Source organism: Ammospiza nelsoni, chromosome 2 (assembly GCF_027579445.1).
Source record: "Ammospiza nelsoni isolate bAmmNel1 chromosome 2, bAmmNel1.pri, whole genome shotgun sequence".
In the NCBI taxonomy this organism is placed as follows: Eukaryota; Metazoa; Chordata; class Aves; order Passeriformes; family Passerellidae; genus Ammospiza; species Ammospiza nelsoni.
The window spans coordinates 118,644,110-118,665,337 of record NC_080634.1 but is presented as its reverse complement, the minus strand read 5'-3'; the positions used below and the strand labels follow the sequence as shown (position 1 = coordinate 118,665,337).

At 48.5% G+C, this 21,228-nt stretch overlaps 1 protein-coding gene across 1 annotated transcript in view; it reads left to right on the top strand.

The window, feature by feature from the left end:
- RUNX1 (RUNX family transcription factor 1) overlaps nucleotides 1-21,228 on the top strand; it is a 204,719-nt gene that overhangs the window by 96,688 nt on the left and 86,803 nt on the right. The window contains exons 3-4 of the mRNA XM_059466285.1: nucleotides 12,918-13,171; nucleotides 19,757-19,913. Of these exons, the coding sequence (XP_059322268.1) occupies nucleotides 12,918-13,171; nucleotides 19,757-19,913 (411 nt within the window). The remainder of the gene's footprint in view (nucleotides 1-12,917; nucleotides 13,172-19,756; nucleotides 19,914-21,228) is intronic.

Here is a 21,228-nt window from a genome sequence, read left to right as displayed (position 1 = left end):
CACAGGGATCTCCCTCTGTGATCCCATCCTGGCACAGAGACCCCATCCTGGCACAGGGATCTCCCTCTGATCCCTCCCTGGCACAGGGATCCCATCCTGGCACAGGGATCTCCCTCTGTGATCCCATCCTGGCACAGGGACCCCATCCTGGCACAGGGATCTCCCTCTGTGATCCCATCCTGGCACAGGGACCCCATCCTGGCACAGGGATCTCCCTCTGATCCCTCCCTGGCACAGGGACCCCATCCTGGCACAGGGATCTCCCTCTGTGATCCCATCCTGGCACAGAGATCTCCCTCTGATCCCATCCTGGCACTCAGATTCACCTCTGATCCCATCCTGGCACAAAGATCCCATCCTGGCACTCAGATCTCTCCCTGATCCCATCCTGGCACTCAGATCTCCGTCTGATCCCTCCTTGGACCCAAAATCTCCTCCTGATCCCATCCTGGCACAGAGATTCCATCCTGGCACTCAAATCTCCTTCTGTGCCCATCCTGGCACAGGGATCTCCCTCTGATCCCATCCTGGCACTCAGATGTCCCTCTGATCCCTCCTTGGCCCTAAAATCTCCCCCTGATCCAATCCTGGCACTCAGATCTCCTCCTGATTCAATCCTGGCACGGGGATCTCCCTCTGTGATCCCACCCTGGCACAGGGACCCCTCCCTGGCACTCATATCTTCCTCTGTGATCCCACCCTGGCACTGAAATCTCCCCCTGATCCCACCCTGGTGTTCAAATCTCCCTCTGATCCCTCCTTGGCTCTAAAATCTCTCCCTGGCCCTAAAATCTCCCCCTGATCCCATCCTGGCACAGGGATTTCCCTCTGATCCCATCCTGGCACAGAGATCCCATCCTGGCACTCAGATCCTCCTCTAATCCCATCCTGGCACTGAAATCTCCCTCTGATCCCATCCTGGCACTCAGATCTCCGTCTGATCCCTCCTTGGACCCAAAATCTCCTCCTGATCCCACCCTGGCACAGAGATTCCATCCTGGCACTCCAATCTCTCCCTGATCCCATCCTGGCACTCAAATCTCCTTCTGTGCCCATCCTGGCCCTAAAATCTCCCCCTGATCCCACCGTGGCACTGAAATCTCTCTCTGATCCCATCCTGGCACTCAAGTCTCCTTCTGACCTCATCCTGGCACAGGGATCTCCCTCTGTGATCCCTCCTTGGCCCCAAAATCTCTCCCTGATCCCACCCTGGCAGTGAAATCTCTCTCTGATGCCACCCTGGCACTGAAATCTGCCCCGATCCCATCCTGGCACTCAAATTTCTCCCTGATCCCATCCTGGCGCTCAAATCTTCCTCTGATCCCATCCTGGCACTGAGATTCCATCCTGGCACTGAGATTCCATCCTGGCACTCCAATCTCTCCCTGATCCCATCCTGGCACTCAAATCTCCTTCTGTGCCCATCCTGGCACAGGGATCTCCCTCTGGGATCCCTCCTTGGCCCTAAAATCTCTCCCTGATCCCACCCTGGCACTCAGATCCCACCTGGAATAAAGAGGAGCTGAGGTTTTGATGGGAATTTTCCCCTCCCTGAACCCCGGGGCAGATCTGGGGTGGGACAAACCCAGCAAGCTCCAACCACTCCAGAAAAATGGGAATTCTCTTAATGGGAATTGTCCCCAGGGGGAGAAGGAAGAATTCCCATTAGAATTCTTCCCATTAGAATTCCTCCCATAAAAATGATTTCCATTAGAAGTACTCCCATTAGAATTCTTCCCATAAAAATTATTCCCATTCACATTATTCCCATTAATATTATTCCCATTAAAAATATTCCCATAAAAATTCTTCCCAATGATATTATTATCATCAATAAAATGATTCCCATTAATATTATTCCCATTAAAAATATTCCCATAAAAATTCTTCCCAATAATATTATTATCATCAATAAAATTATTCCCATTAATATTATTCCCATTAAAAATATTCCCATAAAAATTCTTCCCAATGATATTATTATCATCAATAAAATGATTCCCATTAATATTATTCCCATTAAAAATATTCCCATAAAAATTCTTCCCATTAATATTATCATCAATAAAATGATTCCCATAAAAATTATTCCCATTAAATGATTCCCATTAAAATTATTCCCATTCAAAATATTCCCATTTAAAAAATATTCCCATTAAAAAACATTCCCATTAAAAAATACTCCCATTAAAAAAAATATTCCCATTAAAAAATATTCCCATTCACATTCTTCTCATTAAATTATTCCCATTAAAAATATTCCTATAAAAATTATTCCCATTAAAATTACTCCCATTTACATTATTCCCATAAAAACTATTCCCATTCACATTGCTCCCATAAAAATTATTCCCATAAAAATTATTCCCACTAAAAATATTCCCAAAAATATTATTCCCATTAAATTATTCCCATTCACATTCTTCTCATTCAAAATATTCCCATTAAAAAATATTCCTTTTAAAATTATCCCCATCCCCATTCTTCTCATTAAATTATTCCCATTTAAAATATTCCCAAAAATATTATTCCCATTTTAGTTAATCCCATAAAAATTATTCTCATTAAAATTTCCCCATTAAACTATTCCCATTCGCACTATTTCTATTCCCATTATTCCAAATAAAATTATTCGCATAAAAATTGCTCCCATTCACATTATTCCCATTTAAATTATTCCCATTTAAACCATTCCCATTTAAACCATTCCCATTATTCCCACATTTTTAGTCCCAGTTCCTGGAGAGGGTTGCCAGAGGATCCCTGGAAGTGCAGCCCGTGTGGGATCCTCCCTTAGGATGGGATTTCTCTCACCAATGGGGAATTTTTTTCCTCCTGAAATTCAAGTTCATATTTTGCTCCATATTCCCCCCAAATCCTGGAAACCTCCAGATTTATCCCAGCCTGGATTGGGATCTGCAGAGAATTTTCACCTCAGTGACAGCAACACCAAGGCACAGGGACTTGGACGAAAATTCTGATTTTTCTTCCCTAAAAATCCAAAATTTCTCCATCTCTGGGTGTCCAGGGTTATCCTTGGGGTTCTGGTACCTCCAGATCTTTAAATTTCCCTGGGAAATGAGAAAATTCAGGATCTGAATCTCTTGGAAATTCCTGCTTTAACTGACAGACACTTCCTCAGCTCAGGAGTCTCCTAAAACAATCAAATCATGGCAGAGCCCTGAAATAATCGAGTTTTAATCAAAGTTTCAATAGTTTCATACTATTATTTAGTATGGCATTCTTTAATATAACAGAGTATCTTAATAAATTGGCCTTCTGAGAACATGGAGGCACATTCATCATTCCCGCCTTCATTGGAGCATTCCCAGCAAATGCAATGAGCCGGGGCTGCCCCGGCATCCCTGGCAGTGCCCAGGGCCAGGCTGGGCACTGGGGACAGTGGGAGGTGTCCCTGCCATGGCAGGGCTGGCACTGGGTGAGTTTTAATGTCCCTTCCAACCCAAAGCATTCCTCGATTCCATGAATGTTTGCAGAAGTGCTGCTTTCAGCCCCCTCACCAGCGCCTGATTTCTCAGTGGGTTCCTGCACACAGAACTTTCTCTAATGCTCTGATTAAAGCTGAGGGGCCGAGAAGTGAGAACCAATATTTTACGTTTGTCTGCATTTCTTTGTGGTGAAATCCTGAAATCCTGAGACCATTGAAATGCCCAGCAAAACTCCCCCTTCCTGAGGTGATGCCTGGCATCAGGAATGTGCTCCACTGTGGAGCTCAGGGTTGTGTTGGAATGAGATGCTTTTTAGCATCCATTCCTTCCCAAACTATTCCATGATTTTATGATTCTCTAAGAACCCAAATTCCTCTTGAGGAGGGGAAAAATTCTGTCCCAGCTGCAGAGTGATGCCTTCACATCTCTGAGCTGATGCCTTGTGCAAAGACTGGACAGAGCTAAAGAGCAAAGCAGGGATTTAATAAAAGGATTTCCTCCACGGATGCACCTTGGGCAGCACCAGAGCCCAGCCAGGGCTGCACCCAGGATGAACCAAAATGGCCCCAAAATGCACGGCCGGGCACGGGCTCTGTCCCTGGGATCAGTTCTGCTCCATTTGCACCTTGCAGTTCATTGTCCCATTGCAGCTTTAGCCCTGCAGTCCCACCCTGCTTGTTTTTCTCTCTCCAGCCCACGGGGTTTGTGCTCCTGGGCTGAGATTTGGCTCATTTGTCCTTGGTGCCCAGCTGTCACCATCATTTTTTCTGAAAAATCCCTTTGCCCAGGATTTCTCTCCTGGGAAGCTGGGAAGCCTCAGAGAAAAAGGAAAACAATATTACCTCATTTGCTTCTCCTGTGTTTTGCTGCCTTGGGATGTGTTTGGAGATTGTTTATCCAACGTGTGAATTGTTTTTACTTATTGGCCAGTGACGGCCAAGCTGTGTCGGACTCTGGAAGGAGTCACGAGTTTTCATTAGTATCTTTTAGCCTTCTGTCTGTATCCTTTCTCTATTCTTTAGTGTAGTTTAGTATAGCATTCTTTAATACAATATAGTATCATAAAATAATAAATTAGCCTTCTAAGAACATGGAGTCAGATTCAGCATTCCTCCCAACCATGGGGGACCCAGAAAACACCACAGTCCCCAGCTGGAGCAGGAATTGTTTTGTGTCCCTGCTCTGTGCACAGAGCTCACCATCCCTGAATGTGAACCCAGCCCCACACACCAAAGCAGCACAGAACCTGAAAAACAGAAAAGCTCAAACCTGAGGCATCAGTCCCACCGGGGGAGGAGCAAACCCACCCAGGACAAACCCCAAAAAGGGATTTTTGCAGCAGAAATTTCTCCCACTCTCCACCTCCCCCCAGCGATTTCTCTGCAGTTCTGTAAATCCAAGGGGGAAATTCCTTGGTGACCTCTGCCATTATTCCCATTAATATTATTCCCATAAAAATTATTCCTATTATTATTATTCCCATTCTAATAACATTATTCCCATAAAAATGATTCCCATTCATGTTATTCCCATTCGCACGATTTCCATTAACATTATTCCCATTCACGTTATTCCCATAAAAACTATTTCCATTAAGGTTACCTCCATTAAAATTATTCCCATTAACATAATCCCCATTAAAATTATTCCCATTTAAATTACTCCCACCTTTTTTTTGTCCTTCCCTGCCTGTCCCTCTCTCCCTTCCCACCAGTTTTAGTCAGGGGATGAACTTTGGGGTGCAGTTTCCGAGGGATGGGGGCGCTGAAATGAGGAAAGGAAATTCCCTTCGTGTGGGGGGTCCGTGTCCATCCCACCCATCTCAGGGAGGAGCTGCAGAAAATTTGGGAAAATCATTCCCCACTCCTCAAACAGGAGCCTCGTTCACCTCCCAAAACATCCAGAGCGTGGATTGTCCTGTTGGGAAAGGAAATGCTCTGGTGATGAATGGGAAGGGCTTTTAGGGCCCTAAAGGGGATGGGGTTTTACCCACTGTTATCACCTGGGATCCTAAAAGCAATGGGGTTTTAAACTCCGTTATCACCTGAGGATCCCTAAGGGATTTGGGATTTTACCCACTGTTATCACCTGAAGATCCTAAAAGCAATGGGGTTTTTGTAATTATCACATGAGGATTCTAAAGGATTTGGGATTTTACCCACTGTTATCACCTGAGGATCCTAAAAGCAATGGGCTTTTTGCCATTATCACCTGAGGATCCTAAAAGTGATTGGGGTTTTGTGATTACCACCTGAGGATCCTAAACCCAATGGGTTTTAGCCATTATTACATGAAGATCCTACAGGATTTTGGATTTTACCCACTGTTATCACCTGAGGATCCTAAAAGTGATTGGGGTTTAGCCAGTATCACCTGAGGATCCTACAGGATTTGGGATTTTACCTACCATTATCACCTGAGGATCCTAAAAGTGATTTGGTTTAGCCATTATCAGTTGGGGATCGTAAAGGATTTGGGGTTTTACCCACTGTTATCACCTGAGGATCCTAAAAGCAATGGGGGTTTAAACTCCATTATCACCTGAGGATCCCTAAGGGATTTGGGATTTTACCCACTGTTATCACCTGAGGATCCTAAAAGTGATGATGTTTTAGCCATTATCACCTGAGAATCCTAATGGCTTTAGGGTTTTAAGCCCCATTATCTTCTGAAGATCCTAAAGGGTTTGGCATTTTACCCACTGTTGTCACCTGAGGATCCTAAAAGCAATGGGGTTTTTGCCATTATCACCTGAGGATCCTAAAACTGATGGGGTTTTTGTAATTATCAACTGAGGATCCTACAGGATTTGGGATTTTACCCACTGTTATCACCTGAGGATCTTACAGGATTTGGGATTTTACCTACCATTATCACCTGAGGATCCTAAAAATGATTGGGTTTTAGCCATTATCACCAGAGGATCCTACAGGATTTGGGATTTTACCCACTGTTATCACCTGAAGATCCTAAAAGCAATGGGGTTTTTGCCATTATCACCTGAGGATCCTAAAAGTGATGGGGTTTTTGACATTATCACCTGAGAATCCTACAGGATTTGGGATTTTACTCACTGTTATCACCTGAAGATCCTAAAAGTGATTGGGGTTTAGCCACCATTATCACCTGAGGATCCTGAAGGATTTGGGATTTTACCCACTGTTATCCCCTGAGGATCCTACAGGATTTGGGATTTTACCCACTCTTATCACCTGAGAATCTTACAGGAGTTGGGATTTTACCTACCATTATCACCTGAAGATCCTAAAAATGATTGGGGTTTAGCCATTACCACCTGAGGATTCTAAAGGATTTGGGATTTTACCCACTGTTATCACCTGAGGATCCTAAAAGCAATGGGGTTTTTGCCATTGTCACCTGAGGATCCTAAAAATGATTGGGTTTTAGCCATTATCACCTGAGGATCCTACAGGATTTGGGATTTTGAGCACCATTCTTAGCTGAGGGTTCTAAAGAGGCTGCGAGTCCCTGGGAGGTTTTACCAGGACCCCAAATAATCCGATTTTTGGGGTCATTTCTCTCTGCCTGGGACGAGCTCTGGCACTTTCCCTGCTCCCGGAGGGATTTGGGGCGGTCACAGAGCTCAAAGCCAAAATTCCTGCAGGGATTTGGGCACTTCCCAATGCTTGGGAGTCAGGGAATTCCCATCCGCCCGTCCCACCCCATTCCTGGTGGCACTTTGGGTGATTTCCCATTGGGTGTGAGACACCAGCGCAGGAAATCAGGACAAAAATCATCTTTTCCTTTATTGTCTGTCCCCTTTTCCCCGTGCGGTATTTCATTAAAAACCCCCAAATAATTTATTTAATTTATAGGAGGGTTTTTTTTTCAGCTCAGGCAGTGGCTCCAAAGCAATAAATACATGCAGGGATAATTCAACAACGTGATAAAATTACATTTATAATGGTGTTTTAAGCGTGTTTTGCTTCTAGCAGTGCACCAGCTGCTCCATGAATGAATGATTTGTAGGATCAGGGATTTTTGGGGGCATAAACTAAAAGAATTCAGGTGCAAAAGGGAAAAACTTGGCCAGGGAATATTGACCTGTGTTGTTAAAATTCCCCCCGAAATTGTTGCTGCCTCTCTCTGGCGCTTCCAAAGCTTTTTTTGGCTGCTTGGGAAAAAAAATCGGGATTTTGTGCTCGAGGATTCCGTGGAGGATTGAAATTCCCTTGGGGTTTCTTTCCCCAATAAATTGGTGCCAAAATACAAACTGGGGAAGTTGTAACAATTCCCAAAGCGATCCCAAAACCCTGTCTTAAATTTAGGGGTGCTGAAAATCCCATTTTGGGAGAAGCAGCATCACCTTAGCATCGTTTCCCATTCCCAAAAGTTGCTTCGTTCCCATTTTTCCCGAGCAACACAATCAGCATCACTGAGGGTTGCTCTCCTTATCACGCAAAATTTAAATTAGAATGGAGAGGATGAATAGAACTGGCGGAAAAAAAAAAATCCACAAAAAAATTAAAAAAATTAAACTGAAAAAAAAAAAAAAGGTAAAAAACCCAAATAAAACCAAACGCAGCCAGGTGCGGGCGGTGCTAATGGGGCTGTAAAATAAACAGCTCGATCTGTACCAAAATACCAAAATCTCCTCCCCGCGGTGTTTGCCCTGGCTGCTCGCTCTGATTTAACTCCTCGCCTTCCCTTCCGAGCCGTGAAATAGAAAATTGTCGCCTCTAACCCACGTTAAATCCTGATAACGGCGGGATTTTATAGGGAAAAAAATGGAAATATTGTGGATTTTCTGCTAAATCGTGGCGTTTTCTGGATCTCCCCACGCGCGTGGGGCGCGTTTGTGTTTATTTCGCGTTTATTTTGCGTTTATCTCGTGTTTATTTCGTGTTTACAAGGAGCTCGAATTAAGGCAAGGTTCAAAGCAGGGAGTGAAACTCAGCTGAAAATATTCATGAATTTAAATAGAAAATCATCCCCAGCTCTTGACTAAAACAAAACAAAAAAAAAAATCCAATTAAACGCTGTTTTTTCACGTTTTAGCTGATGGATGCACATCAGTAAAATAACTCCTCTTATCTCTGCCGTGCCCGTAAAAAGTTATCAGCCACTAATAGAGCCCAGATGGGTTTTGAGCTGGGGTTTGCAGCAGCCGTTCTCCTGCATACTTCTCTTTTTCCCCCCCCTTAAAATAGAAAAGAAAATTAAATTCGGGGGAGAAAAAGTGGAAAACACGGGATAAAAAGAATATAAAATAAAGAAAAATTCTTAAAACTTAGAGAAAAAAATTTAGGAACTTGGCGTGAAATAGTTCAAGCACCAAATTGGTGCAGGGACCTGTTGCGAGTGCGGCGGGCGGGCGCTTTTTGGGGGGGACAGGACCCGAAAATGCCCCCGGGCAGTGCCAGGATGGGCATCCCTGGTGCCCCCCAAGGGACAGAGGGACAGGGACAGCGGGACGGCGACACCGGAGCCGGGGGATGCGGGAAAAGCTTCGCTCCTGCCGGGAATTCGGGATCCCTGTCCCCGCAGCGGGAGCCGAGCTCTCCCCGCCGCGTTAATGATGTTTTAATTTCGGTTTAATTGCGTTAAACGCCGCAGCATCAAAGGCAAAACCCGTCCCCAAAGCGGCTCCCGGCACAGGCGAGCATCCTCTGCTGCCGTGGGGGTCTCAGCTGCTCTGGGGACGGGAGGGACCGCGGTGCGAGCAGCTCCCGAGGCTGCGGTGGCCGCTCGCCCCAGTTCTGGATCCCAAATCCCAAATCCCGGCCCCAAACCCCAAATCCCGGAGCGCTGTCCCGGGGATGCGGGAGCTCTCAGGAGGGACCGGGGTGGGCGCAGCTCCCGAGGCCGCAGCGGCCGCTCCCAAACCCAAATCCCCACCCGAAACCCAAACCCCGACCACAAATCCGCAATCCCGACCCCAGATCCCAAATCCCGATCCTCAAACCCAAATCCCGACCCCAAACCCCAAACCCCGACCCCAGATCCCAAATCCCAAATCCCAAATCCCAACCCCAAACCCCGACCCCAAACCCCGACCCCAAATCCCCAAACCCCGACCCCAAATCCGCAATCCCGACCCCAAATCCCAAATCCCAAATCCCAAATCCCAAATCCCGATCCTCAATCCCGGGGTCTCCCCGCGCCCCCCCCGGTGCCGCTCGGCCGGCGGGCGGCGCGCGCCCTCCAGCGGCCACGGCGGGAACTGCACCCAGCGCGCCCCCGCCGCCCCTGGCGCGGCCCCGACGGGAGCGGCCCCGGGGGTCCCTGAGACCACCTCCATCCGTCCTTCCCTTCATCCACCCATCCATCCTTCCCTTCATCCACCCATCCTTCCCTTCATCCATCCATCCATCCATCCATCATCCATCCATCCATCCATCCATCCATCCATCCATCCATCCTTCCCTTCATCCATCCATCCTTCCCTTCATCCATCCATCCATCCTTCCCTTCATCCATCCATCCATCCATCCATCCATCCATCCATCCATCCATCCATCCATCCATCCATCCATCCATCCATCCATCCATCCATCCATCCTCCCCTTCATCCATCCACCCATCCACCCATCCACCCATCCATCCATCCATCCATCCATCCATCCATCCTTCCCTTCATCCATCCACCCATCCACCCATCCATCCATCCATCCATCCATCCACCCATCCACCCATCCATCCATCCATCCATCCATCCATCCATCCATCCACCCATCCATCCATCCATCCATCCATCCATCCATCCATCCATCCATCCATCATCCATCCATCCATCCATCCATCCATCCATCCATCCATCCATCCATCCATCCTTCCCTTCATCCATCCATCCATCCTCCCCTTCATCCATCCACCCATCCACCCATCCATCCATCCATCCATCCATCCATCCATCCATCCATCCATCCATCCATCATCCATCCATCCATCCATCCATCCATCCATCCATCATCCATCCATTCCCCCGCCCGGGGCTGGCGGAGGGGGAAGCGGCGGCCCGCGGAGCACGGTGAGAGTTGGCGGAGGGAAGCGCAAAAACAGCGCGGAGAGCGCGGCAGGGACGGGTCGGGATCGCCCCGTTCCCGGTCTGGGTTACGCTCGCGGAATCGGCGAGTGTAGAAATTAAAAAAAAAAAAAAAAAAACCAACAAAATTATAAAAAAAAAATTTAAAAGCCACCGAAACCAAAAAACCCCAACCCGAGCCGGCAGCCCCGCCTCCCCCCAGCATCCTCGCTCCCCGCTCCGCGGGCTCACAGCGACCGGCGGCTGGCGACGCGACCCTGGTGGCCGTGTGGCTGTGCCCGAGCTGTCCCCGGCGCTGCTGTCCCCGCGCTGGGCTGCGCACAGGAGGAGGAGGAGGAGGAGGAGGAGGAGGAGGAAGGCTGGCGGGGATGGCCCTGGCTGGGAGCGCCGCCACCGCCCCAACAAACCAGCGGGACCGAGGGAGCGGCGGGGACACCAAACCGGCGGTGGCCGCGTCCGGGACCCCCGGGTGTCTCCCCAAAGCCGCGGAGCAGAGAGCGCCGGCAGCTCGCCGGGGGAGGAGCGGGGCCGGTGGCGGGGCGGTGTCCGCGGCTCTGCGGGCACCGGGCCGGGCAGGCTGAGCCTCACGGGCACGGCCGGGGGTCGCGGGAGCGGCGGTGCCGCCGTCCGGGAGCCCCGGGGGAGCAGGCGCGGTCGCGGCGTCCCCGCCGATTCCGGGAGCCCCCGGCCCGCGGCCGCGCCCCGGTAGGGCCGTGATTGGCCGGTGCCCTCCCCGTATGCAAAGCACCGGGGGAATGACATTCCTCCGCACGCCTCCGCCGCCCCGACTCGCTGCCGGCCACCTCCAGCCAGCCCGGCGGCCGCCGGCCGAGCGCGCCCGCCCCGCGCATCCCATCCCGCCCCAGCCCGGCCCGGCCCGGCCCGGCCCGGCAGGAACTCTCCGTGCCCGCGGGAAGCTCCGCGGAGCGGACGCTGGAGCTCCGGCAACTCCGGGCTTTGATCGCCGCTTCCCGCTGTCGCCGCCGTGGGGTCACCCCGTCCCGCCGCCGCCTCGTTTCGCGGAAGGAAAAGATTGCACCCGTTCAAAAGTAGAGATTTCGCTGAGTGGGAAGGGGGTTTTTTTCTTTTTTTTTTTTTTCTTTTTTTTTTTTTTCTTTTTTTTTTTTTTTTTTTTCCTCGCTTTTTTAGTTTTTAATTTTCTGCTGTCGCCGGTGGTTTTGGGTTTCTGTGTGCGCGGCGGGCTCCATCCCGCAGGACGAGAGGGAGGAAAGCCGTGTTTGCCAAAGCAGCCTTCCACCTGCTGCGGTTCAAATATTGTTAAGCAGCCGGTTCCTGTGGCCGAATTAGAGGAAGACTGCCTGAGATACTGAAAGGAAAAAAAAAAAAAAAAAAAAAAAAAAAAAGAGAATTGGCACCGAGCGCCGAAGTTGTTGCAGACTGTTGGTTTGACTGCTGAGGAGGACGTGAGTGGGAGAGAGAGAGCGCTGTTGCACACACAAAACCGCAGAGAGAACCCACAATTTAACCAACATCCCCAACCCCGAGTTTGCAGCTGTTGGACCTCTCAGCTCCGGCGCTTGCCATCGGCTCTGACTTTTCTTTAAATGAATGAAAGGCGTTATACCAAAGATAGAGATCTGAAGCTTGAATGCCATGCACTGAGTTTTTCTTTTCTTTTTCTTTTTTTCTTTTTTATTTTTTCTTCTTTTTGCGCAAGAATGATTGAAAGGTCATGACACGAGCGCTCTTAGAGCAACGCCAAGCAAACTACTGAAGCTCATTTTCAAGGCTGCTTTAAAAGAAAAAAAAAAAAAAAGAAAAGAAAAGAAAAGAAAAAGAAAATCTGGCGGAGAACATTAATGGATTCCTGTTGTGTTTAAATTCTCTACAGATTCTATTGTAAATATTTGATGAAGTCCGGTAGATGTGCGTGTGCGTGAGCGTGTGGCCGTGAATCTCTACCCAGTTGTAGCCAGCTGACCTTTGCTCAGCAAGCCGAGCTCTCGATCCGCCTCCTCCGAGGAACAGCCCCGAATTTCCCTCCAAGAGCGATTTTTGCCTCCAGAAGACGCCGGCGCCTTTTGCTTTCTCTGGGCACCGGGAGAGAGCGATCACCTGGAAGGACCCGGGCAGCGCAGGCTCCGCGCGTGTTCCGAGCGCCTCGCTGCTCGCTCTCCTCCCCGTTTTCACTTCTCCCGGCCGCTTTGGGATGAGCTTTGGCCCCGCTCGCTTTCCGCGTCCCGGCCGCGGTTTATCGGATTAACGGGATCTGTTCCGCCGGGCCAGCGAGCCGAGAGCCGAGGCCACCGGCAAAACCCAAACTAACTGGGGGCGCTTGGCAGCGCCGAGCCGCGCCGGGAGCGGGGGCTCGGCCCGCGCCCGTTTATGTTGGTGCCCCGAGAGCGGCTCGCTGAGGAGCTGCGCTCGCGTGGCCGCTCGCTAGGAACCCGGCGGAGGTGTTGTGTGGCTCTAAAGGCTTGTTGTGATGCGTATCCCCGTAGATACCAGCACCAGCCGCCGCTTCACGCCGCCCTCCACCACGCTGAGCCCGGGGAAGATGAGCGAGCCGCTGGCGCTGCCCGGCGCCGAGCACAGCGGGGCTTTGCCGGGGAAGCTGCGCGGAACCGACCGCAGCATGGTGGAGGTCCTGGCGGATCACCCCGGGGAGCTGGTGCGCACCGACAGCCCCAACTTCCTCTGCTCCGTGCTGCCCACGCACTGGCGCTGCAACAAGACGCTGCCCATCGCCTTCAAGGTAGGTGCCGGCTGGGGATGGGGGGGAAACAGCGGGGATGGGGGCTCGGATCTGCTCCCAGCTCGCTTGGTGCTTCCCTCCTTCCATCCTTTCCCTCCTTCCATCCTTTACTTTTCCTTCTTCCTTCCATCCTTTACTTTTCCTTCTTCCTTCCATCCTTTACTTTTCCTTCTTCCATCCTTTTTCCTTTCCTTTCCTTTCCTTTCCTTTCCTTTCCTTTCCTTTCCTTTCCTTTCCTTTCCTTTCCTTTCCTTTCCTTTCCTTTCCTTTCCTTTCCTTTCCTTTCCTTTCCTTTCCTTTCCTTTCCTTTTTCCTTCCATCCTTTCCTTTCTCTCCTTCCTTTGAGCCTTTCCTTTCCTTTCCTTTCCTTTGAGCCTTTCCTTTCCTTTCCTTTCCTTTCCTTTCCTTTCCTTTCCTTTCCTTTCCTTTCCTTTCCTTTCCTTTCCTTTCCTTTCCTTTCCTTTCCTTTCCTTTCCTTTCCTTTCCTTTCCTTTCCTTTCCTTTCCTTTCCTTTCCTTTCCTTTCCTTTTTCCTTCCATCCTTTCCTTTCTCTCCTTCCTTTGAGCCTTTCCTTTCCTTTCCTTTCCTTTCCTTTCCTTTCCTTTCCTCTTTCCTTTCCTTTCCTTTCCTTTCCTTTCCTTTCCTTTCCTTTCCTTTCCTTTCCTTTCCTTTCCTTTCCTTTCCTTTCCTTTCCTTTCCTTTCCTTTCCTTTCCTTTCCTTTCCTTTCCTTTCCTTTCCTTTCCTTTCCTTGAAATTTCCTTGAAATTTCCTTGAAATTTCCTTGAAATTTCCTTTCCTTGAAATTTCCTTTCCTTTCCTTTCCTTTCCTTGAAATTTCCTTTCCTTGAAATTTCCTTTCCTTTCCTTGAAATTTCCTTTCCTTTTTCCTTCCATCCTTTCCTTTCTCTCCTTCCTTTCAGCCTTTCCTTCCTTCTAGCCTTTCCTTTCCCTCCTTCCTTTCACCCTTTCCTTCTTTCCATCTTTTCCCTTTTTCTTTCCATCCTTCCTTTCCCTCCTTCTTTCCATCCCTTTCCCCTTTCTCTCCATCCTTCCCGGCCGCACTCGGGGCAGGAGCAGGGGAATGCCAAGGGCCGGGAAACCTCTGCCTCCCCTCTCAGAGCTCAGGCAGTGACGGGCGGCTCTGCTCAGGGGGAAAAAACAGAAATAAATGAATTTTATATCCAAAATCCGGCCCCGCGGGGTTTGGCGCAGATGCCGCAGCTGGACACGGGCGACCCGCAGCTGGAGGAGCCCCGGGATCCCCCAGAAGTCGCCCAGGGTGATGGCAGGTCCCTGTGTCCCCGTGTCCCTGTGTCCCTGTGTCCCTGTGTCCCTCTGTCCCTCTGTCCCCGTGTCCCTGTGTCCTGTGTCCATCTGTCCCTGTGTCCCTGTGTCCCTGTGTCCCTGTGTCCATCTGTGTCCCTCTGTGCCCCTCTGTGCCCTTGTGTCCCTGTGTCCCTCTGTCCCTGTGTCCCTGTGTCCCCGTGTTCCTCTGTCCCTCTGCCCCTGTGTCCTGTGTCCCTCTGTCCCTGTGTCCCTGTGTCCCTGTGTCCCTGTGTCCCTGTGTCCCTGAGTCCCTCTGCCCCTGTGTCCCTGTGTCCCTCTGTCCCTGTGTCCCTGTGTCCCTGTGTCCCTCTGCCCCTGTGTCCCTGTGTCCCTGTGTCCCTGTGTCCCTCTGTCCCTGTGTCCCTGTGTCCCTCTGTCCTGTGTCCCTGTGTCCTTCTGTCCCGCTGCCACCCTCGGGGGACACCCGCCCGCAGCCCCGGACTTTCCCCTGCCAGGGACTCTCGAGGGACAAAACACCACGGAACAACCGCGCACAAAACGCCACAGAACGGCCCGGCGACAACCCCGAACCCCACATTTCCTCTTTTACCGGCCCGGTTCAACAACAGCAAAAGTCGCGGCCTAACCCGGGCAGCCCGCTGGGAATTCTCCCCGCGTTTGCAGAGTCCCTGGCTAAATCCAAGCAAAATCCGGGAAAAGAAGGGGGAAAAATCCGGGAAAAACAGGGGGGAAAATCCGGGAAAAATAGGGGGGAAAATCCGGGGAAAGAAGGGGAAAAAATCCGGGAAAAATAGGGGGAAAAATCCGGGGAAAGAAGGGGGGAAAATCCGGGGAAAGAAGGGGAGAGGGAATGGGAGAGAACATCCCCGGCTCCCGCCTGTCCCGAGCAGTGCGGGGGATGCTTGTGGCGCTTTCCTCCCTTCCCGTTACCCGACTCCCAGGAAAATCCTCCTCTCTTGGAGTAAATCCTTCTCCCTTGGAGTAAATCCTTCTCCCTTGGAGTAAATTCTTCCCCCTTGGAGTAAATTCTTCCCCCTTGGAGTAAATCCTTCCCCTTTGGAGTAAATTCTTCCCCTTGGAGTAAATCCTTCTCCCTTGGAGTAAATTCTTCCCCCTTGGAGTAAATCCTTCCCCTTTGGAGTAAATTCTTCCCCCTTGGAGTAAAATCCCTCTCCCTTGGAGTAAATTCCTCCTCCCTCGCCCCCGCTGCTTTTTTGACCCGGGACTGTGGCTGGCTCCCCGAACTCGCTATTTTCTCTGAAATTTGGCTCTCGAGCGAGGGGTGGAAAAGGGAATTCTTCTCCTTTTATCCGAGGCGGGAGCCGCACGGACACGCAGCTCCTGGGAGCCCCGGGGCTTGATTTAGGATCGGGATTTGCCAAGCCCGAGCTTTTTTTGCGGTCACTGAACCCCGGCTGCTCCAGCATAACTATATATATTTATTTTTTTTTATCTGTGTGTGTGTTGAAGGCCACCAGACTGGAGCTTTTCCTGTGTTTTGGGGAGAGGAGAAAGGAGGGAGAAGGGAATCAGCTCAGCCTCGGGAATTCCTGCTGAGGAGGGAAAAGTTTTATTGTGTCTGCTCTCGTTTTCCGCAGATAAGAGCGGGGCAAAGGGAGGAACCGATCACGGGGTCACTTCCTAAATTCCCACATTTAGATTAATTATTACACTCGTCCCCACGCACCGGGCTCGTAATTAGCCGGGAAGTTTTCCTGCTGGAAAAATCCGGGAGTGAAAAGCGCTGCGCCCCGCCGGGAAGGGAGATGAGAGAAATCCCGATTTTTCCTGGGGGATCCCAATCCGGGTGACATCCCGGAGGAAGGACAGGAGAGGTGGCTCTTCCCCCTCCCTGGGAATGCCGCGATGATGTGGAAATTTCCCTTGGAAAAAAAAAAAAAATAAATTCCCGGGGGTTTCAGAGATTCCCGCAGCCGCTTTCCCTCCTCTGTCCCCCGGCAGTGTCAGCGTTCACCCCGCTCCAAACTCAGCTTCTCCAGGAGATTGGAAAACCGGGATAATTCCGCCTGGAAATAAACAGCAGGAAAATAAAATTTTTTTTAAAAAATTAATTATCAAACCCACCCGAAAATTAGGAGGAGGTTTCATTAGGAGAGGCTGGAAGGGTGGGCTGGGAGGCACCTGCTGCCTCCGTGTTCTTCATCTTCACCCCCAAATTCTCTCTCCGTGCACGGCTCAGAAATAAACCCCGAAAGGATTTGCCACATCTCAGTGGTTTTCTACTGAATATTAACTAATTTCAAAGCCATTTATAAAAAAAAATCAGGATTTTTCAGATTGTTTGGCCCAGGGGGAAAAAAAAAATTCACCTCAGATCATTCCTCTGCTGGCAATATTTTAGTTTGCATCTGACAAAATGAGCTGGGGTTCATCGAGTGTTTGTTATTTTTATTCATTGTAGGAATAAAAAGAGGCAGGCAGAGAGGTTTTCTCCTCACATTTAGAAAAATCCACTAAAAATCTGCAGGATTGGGATATTATTCCAAACCCAAGTGATCAATTTTCATTGGTTTTTCCTAAATTTAGGAATGATTCTGAGAAACCTAAAGAATATTTCACAATAACCAATAAGGTGCCATATAAATTTATTGTCCAAACGCTGTTAAGGATCCAAATCTTCATTTAAGAGGCCAGTTTGGATGAATTGATGCAGGAGAAGTAAATTTAGATACCCCACGGCACTGCAAGCCTGATATTCTTCTTGCTCCTCGGGAAATACAAATTTTAGAGGTAAAAAGTACAAGCAAGTCCTTGATAACTCCAGTAACAAGTCCCAGCTTATCTGTTTAGTCTTTTTTCTAATGTAAATATTTGTATTTCTGTTTCTATTGTCTGTGACTTTCAAGTTCAGTTTCTTTTCTGGGCTGGGCCAGTTTTCGACTCGTTTTTAAGATTTTTCTTCCCGTTTCTTTTCACCAAAGTTGGCATTTGAAAGCTTTAAAATATTTCTGTCAGAGACAACTGGCCCTGGACCCTTGAGAAACTTTGTGAAAGCTCAAAATCCTGGCATAAATTCCCTGAAATTCAATATTTGCATGGCGGGGGAATGCCCTGATTTTCCCTTTTCCCTGTTTTTTGGTCTATGAGATGTTGGATGCATCAAGGTTTTGTAGGATTTTTTAAGAACTGGCTGCAGAGTTGCTGATTTTGTGAGGATTTCCAAGCTTCAGCATTTCCAGCAGGGCCTCATTTCTGCCAAAATCAGGGAAATCTGAAAAGCCGAGCTGAGTGCAGGCCCAAAAAAACCAAATTACAGCACAGAGAGGAGAACAAAAACCCAAAAAATCAGGGCTGGGGAGGAACGGGGAAAGAGGAAGCTGAAATCAAGATGTAAAGAGGGAATTTTGAACCAGAGATTTTAGCTTTGCATGTGGAAGTGAAAATCAGGGTTAGGGGTGAGCAAAGGGAGAGGACAGAAGTGAAAAGCTCAGCCTCCAGTGGGAAAAAAAAGCTGGGAAATACCTGAAAATGGGGAATTCTCTCATGTTTTGGGAGGCGGCCGTGGTCTGGGAATAAAAATCAGGGCTGGATCGAGCAAAAGGAGCTGCTGATCCTGTTTTTAAAGAGCAAACAGATCAGAAAAGAGAAATAAAACCGGGTTGTGACAAACTTCAGCCAGTTGTAACTGCCTGGGCTGAAGTCAGAAAACGTTAAGAGGAAGGAAAATCTCGAGCTGCAACTGCGAGGACGCAATGCGGGGCCGGTTCCTCTTCCACAGGCAAAAGAGGAATTAAAAACGAGCTGGATTTTCATCTCTGGGTTTGTTCTTTGGGGGGTTTGGGGGCGTTTCTGTGGTGGTAGTGCCGTGGAATTGGGGAAACAGCAATGGGTTCTAAAGAAAATCAGCCAAAATAATTCAAGCCCTGAATTTTGGCAGAGGACGCGGAGAGAGATCTCAGATGTCCGTGGAGTTCCAGCAGGTTGAATTTGGTTGGGGAATTCAAGGAGCTACAAGAAAAATTAAATTTTTCATCATTAAACCAGTGTGAACAGTTAAAAAAAAAATCAGAATCTTAAAGTACAGAAATCTTTATATTTCTCATCAAAATCCCAGCGAATCCTGTGTTCCCAAAGGTTTGATGGATTTTGGCACCAAGGAGCACAAATATTTTGGGGAAAGGGAAAAGTCCTTAGTTCAGGTCATGATTTCCATCCATCCACTCAAGGGCGAGGCCTGAAAATTATTTGCTTTATGCTCCTGAAGGAAAGAAAGAAATTGTTCAGTAAATTGGGATTAAACATTTGATTGAGGCCTGATTTTCCACGGCCTTGCTCTGGATTTCTGCTTGGGCAGCTCTGTTAAGAGCTCCTGATATAAATCAAACCATCGAGCGCTGCTACTTGAATTTATTTATTGACAATTACAGAGACTTTTGAAAGCTCATTTTCTGTATTTTTCATCTCAGAGCATTTTTTTCATTTCACATCCTGCTGGGTGTTTCAGAGGTGCATCAAGGAGGAAAAATTTCTGTCCAACCACTGGGAAAAATCAGGTTTAAAATGGTAGAAATCTACGATGAGGAGTAAAAAAAGAGTGCATTTTAAAGAATATAAGTTATGGTAATATAATGATATTTTAAAGAATACAAGTTATGGTAATATAATGATATTTTTAAAACTCAGTATCTTAAGAACTTTGGTTCTCCAGGAATTTCCTGGAGTTCTCCTGGAAATTCTTCTCCAGGGGAGAAGAATTTTTAAGATTTTCCTTCCCATTTTTTGTCACCAAAGTTGGCATTTGAAAGATTTAAAATATTTCTATCAGAGACAACTGGCCCTAGACCCCTGAGAAACTTTGTGAAAGTTCAAAATCCTGGCATAAATTCCCTGAAATTCAATATTTGCATGGCAGGGGAATGCCCTGATTTTCCCTTTTCCCTGTTTTTTGTCTATGAGATGTTGGATGCATCCAGGTTTTGTAGGGTTTTTTAAGAACTTCTTTAAATTCTTCTCCAGGGGAGAAGAATTTTTTTATCCAGGTAGGAAAACACTTCAGTGCAGCAACAAATCGACCACCACGCTACCATTTAGCAGCGTGCAGGTGTGGAATTTATAATTTCAGAGCTCAATTTCTGTAATCAAATCGAAAATCCTTGATTAGAGAATAACAAAGAGAATAACACTTTGGGGGGAAGAAGAGAATTCCCATCCCGGCAGATCGGGAATGATTCCCAACACCCGCTTGGCCCACCCAGGTTTTCACCGCGGCTTCTTCTCCCTGCTTTGACCTCTCAATGAAACAAAGCAAACTGAGGGTTCTGCTCTTGCCGACGCAGGTGGTGGCCCTGGGGGATGTCCCCGACGGGACCCTGGTGACGGTGATGGCCGGGAATGACGAGAATTACTCGGCGGAGCTGCGCAACGCCACGGCCGCCATGAAGAACCAGGTGGCGCGCTTCAACGACCTGCGCTTCGTGGGCAGGAGCGGCAGAGGTACGTGGGCTCCATCTCCATCTCCATCTCCTGCCCCTGGACAGGAGCTGGGAGTTGTTATCCACCAGGGAACGCTGGAAAAGCCAGCACAGTTCCATTCCAAAGGCGCGGGACGGGTTTCCGCGTTTCCGCCCGGTTTCCCGCGTCCCGCTGATTTTTAAGCGGTGAAATCCCGTTGGGAAACAAAATATCAAAAGCCACCCAGAGAGTGATATTTTGACTCTGGAAGCCATCCTTGCTAATTTAGGCAGCACGATGTTACCCGTGGTTAGGTTTGAGTGGCAGATTTTCAGTGTGAAATGAGAATTTTCAGCTTGTGGTCATCTCGGGGCTCCCCAGCACTCTCTGCAAAAACTGATTTTTGCAACAGAGAGAGTTCAAAATACAGGCTAAACATACAAATAATTCACACTTAGATCTAAAAATTCCACAGGTTCCTGACCTGCTGAAGGCTCTTTCTCTGACCTTGTTTCCTCTCACAATTCAACAGTCACGGCACTTGATGTCTCCCACAATATGGAGAGACCAGGCAGGACAGAGGGTTTCAAAATCTGATTTATTTCTGCCATAACCAGTAGTTACTGGTAGAAATAAAAAGGCTTTTGGAGCATAAATAACAAATAAGAGTTGAAGCTGACTTAGAGTAGACTACATTAAAATATTAGGAAGCTGCAAATAGCACCTGACATGCTGCCTGTGAGTGGGCAGGTGCACAAAGTTTCATCCCAAAGTAATCAGCAGAATATCCTTTAAAACTTCACTCCCTAATCCTAAATCACATCAATTCCACGAGAAGCACTAAAATAAACTAATGGAATGGTGAGGAGACTTCAGGGAGGTTGGGTCAAACCCCTAAAGAGAAGCCAGCGAGTTGGGGCTCAGAAAAAGCTCAGGAGAAGGAGCAGCCTCTCTCTTTTTTTTTAAGGTCAGGGATGAAAATCTGTCACATTTCCAGTGTGAATTCAGGTGGTGTTTTGTTATGTATTTTCTTTTTCTTTAATTTGTCTTCAAAACTGTAATGGGGCATTGCGGTATTCTGGCATTATTCCAGGACAATTTAGTGATAGGGCAGCACCTCTTGAACTTCAGGAGGTCTCATTTTGGAACAATCTGTGCTCTGGTCACCCTCAGAAGTCAGGGACTGCTGCCCCTTCCTCACCACTTTCCCCTCCCTCTGTTCCCATGTGACACCCGAGCCGTGACCTGGTTCCACACGGGGATTCCTGATTTTCAGGAGAGTCCCAAAGCTGACCCACTTCTGGCTTTTATTCCAAACGGGAGATGTGTCAGGCTGGAGAGCGAGGAAGTTCTCCTG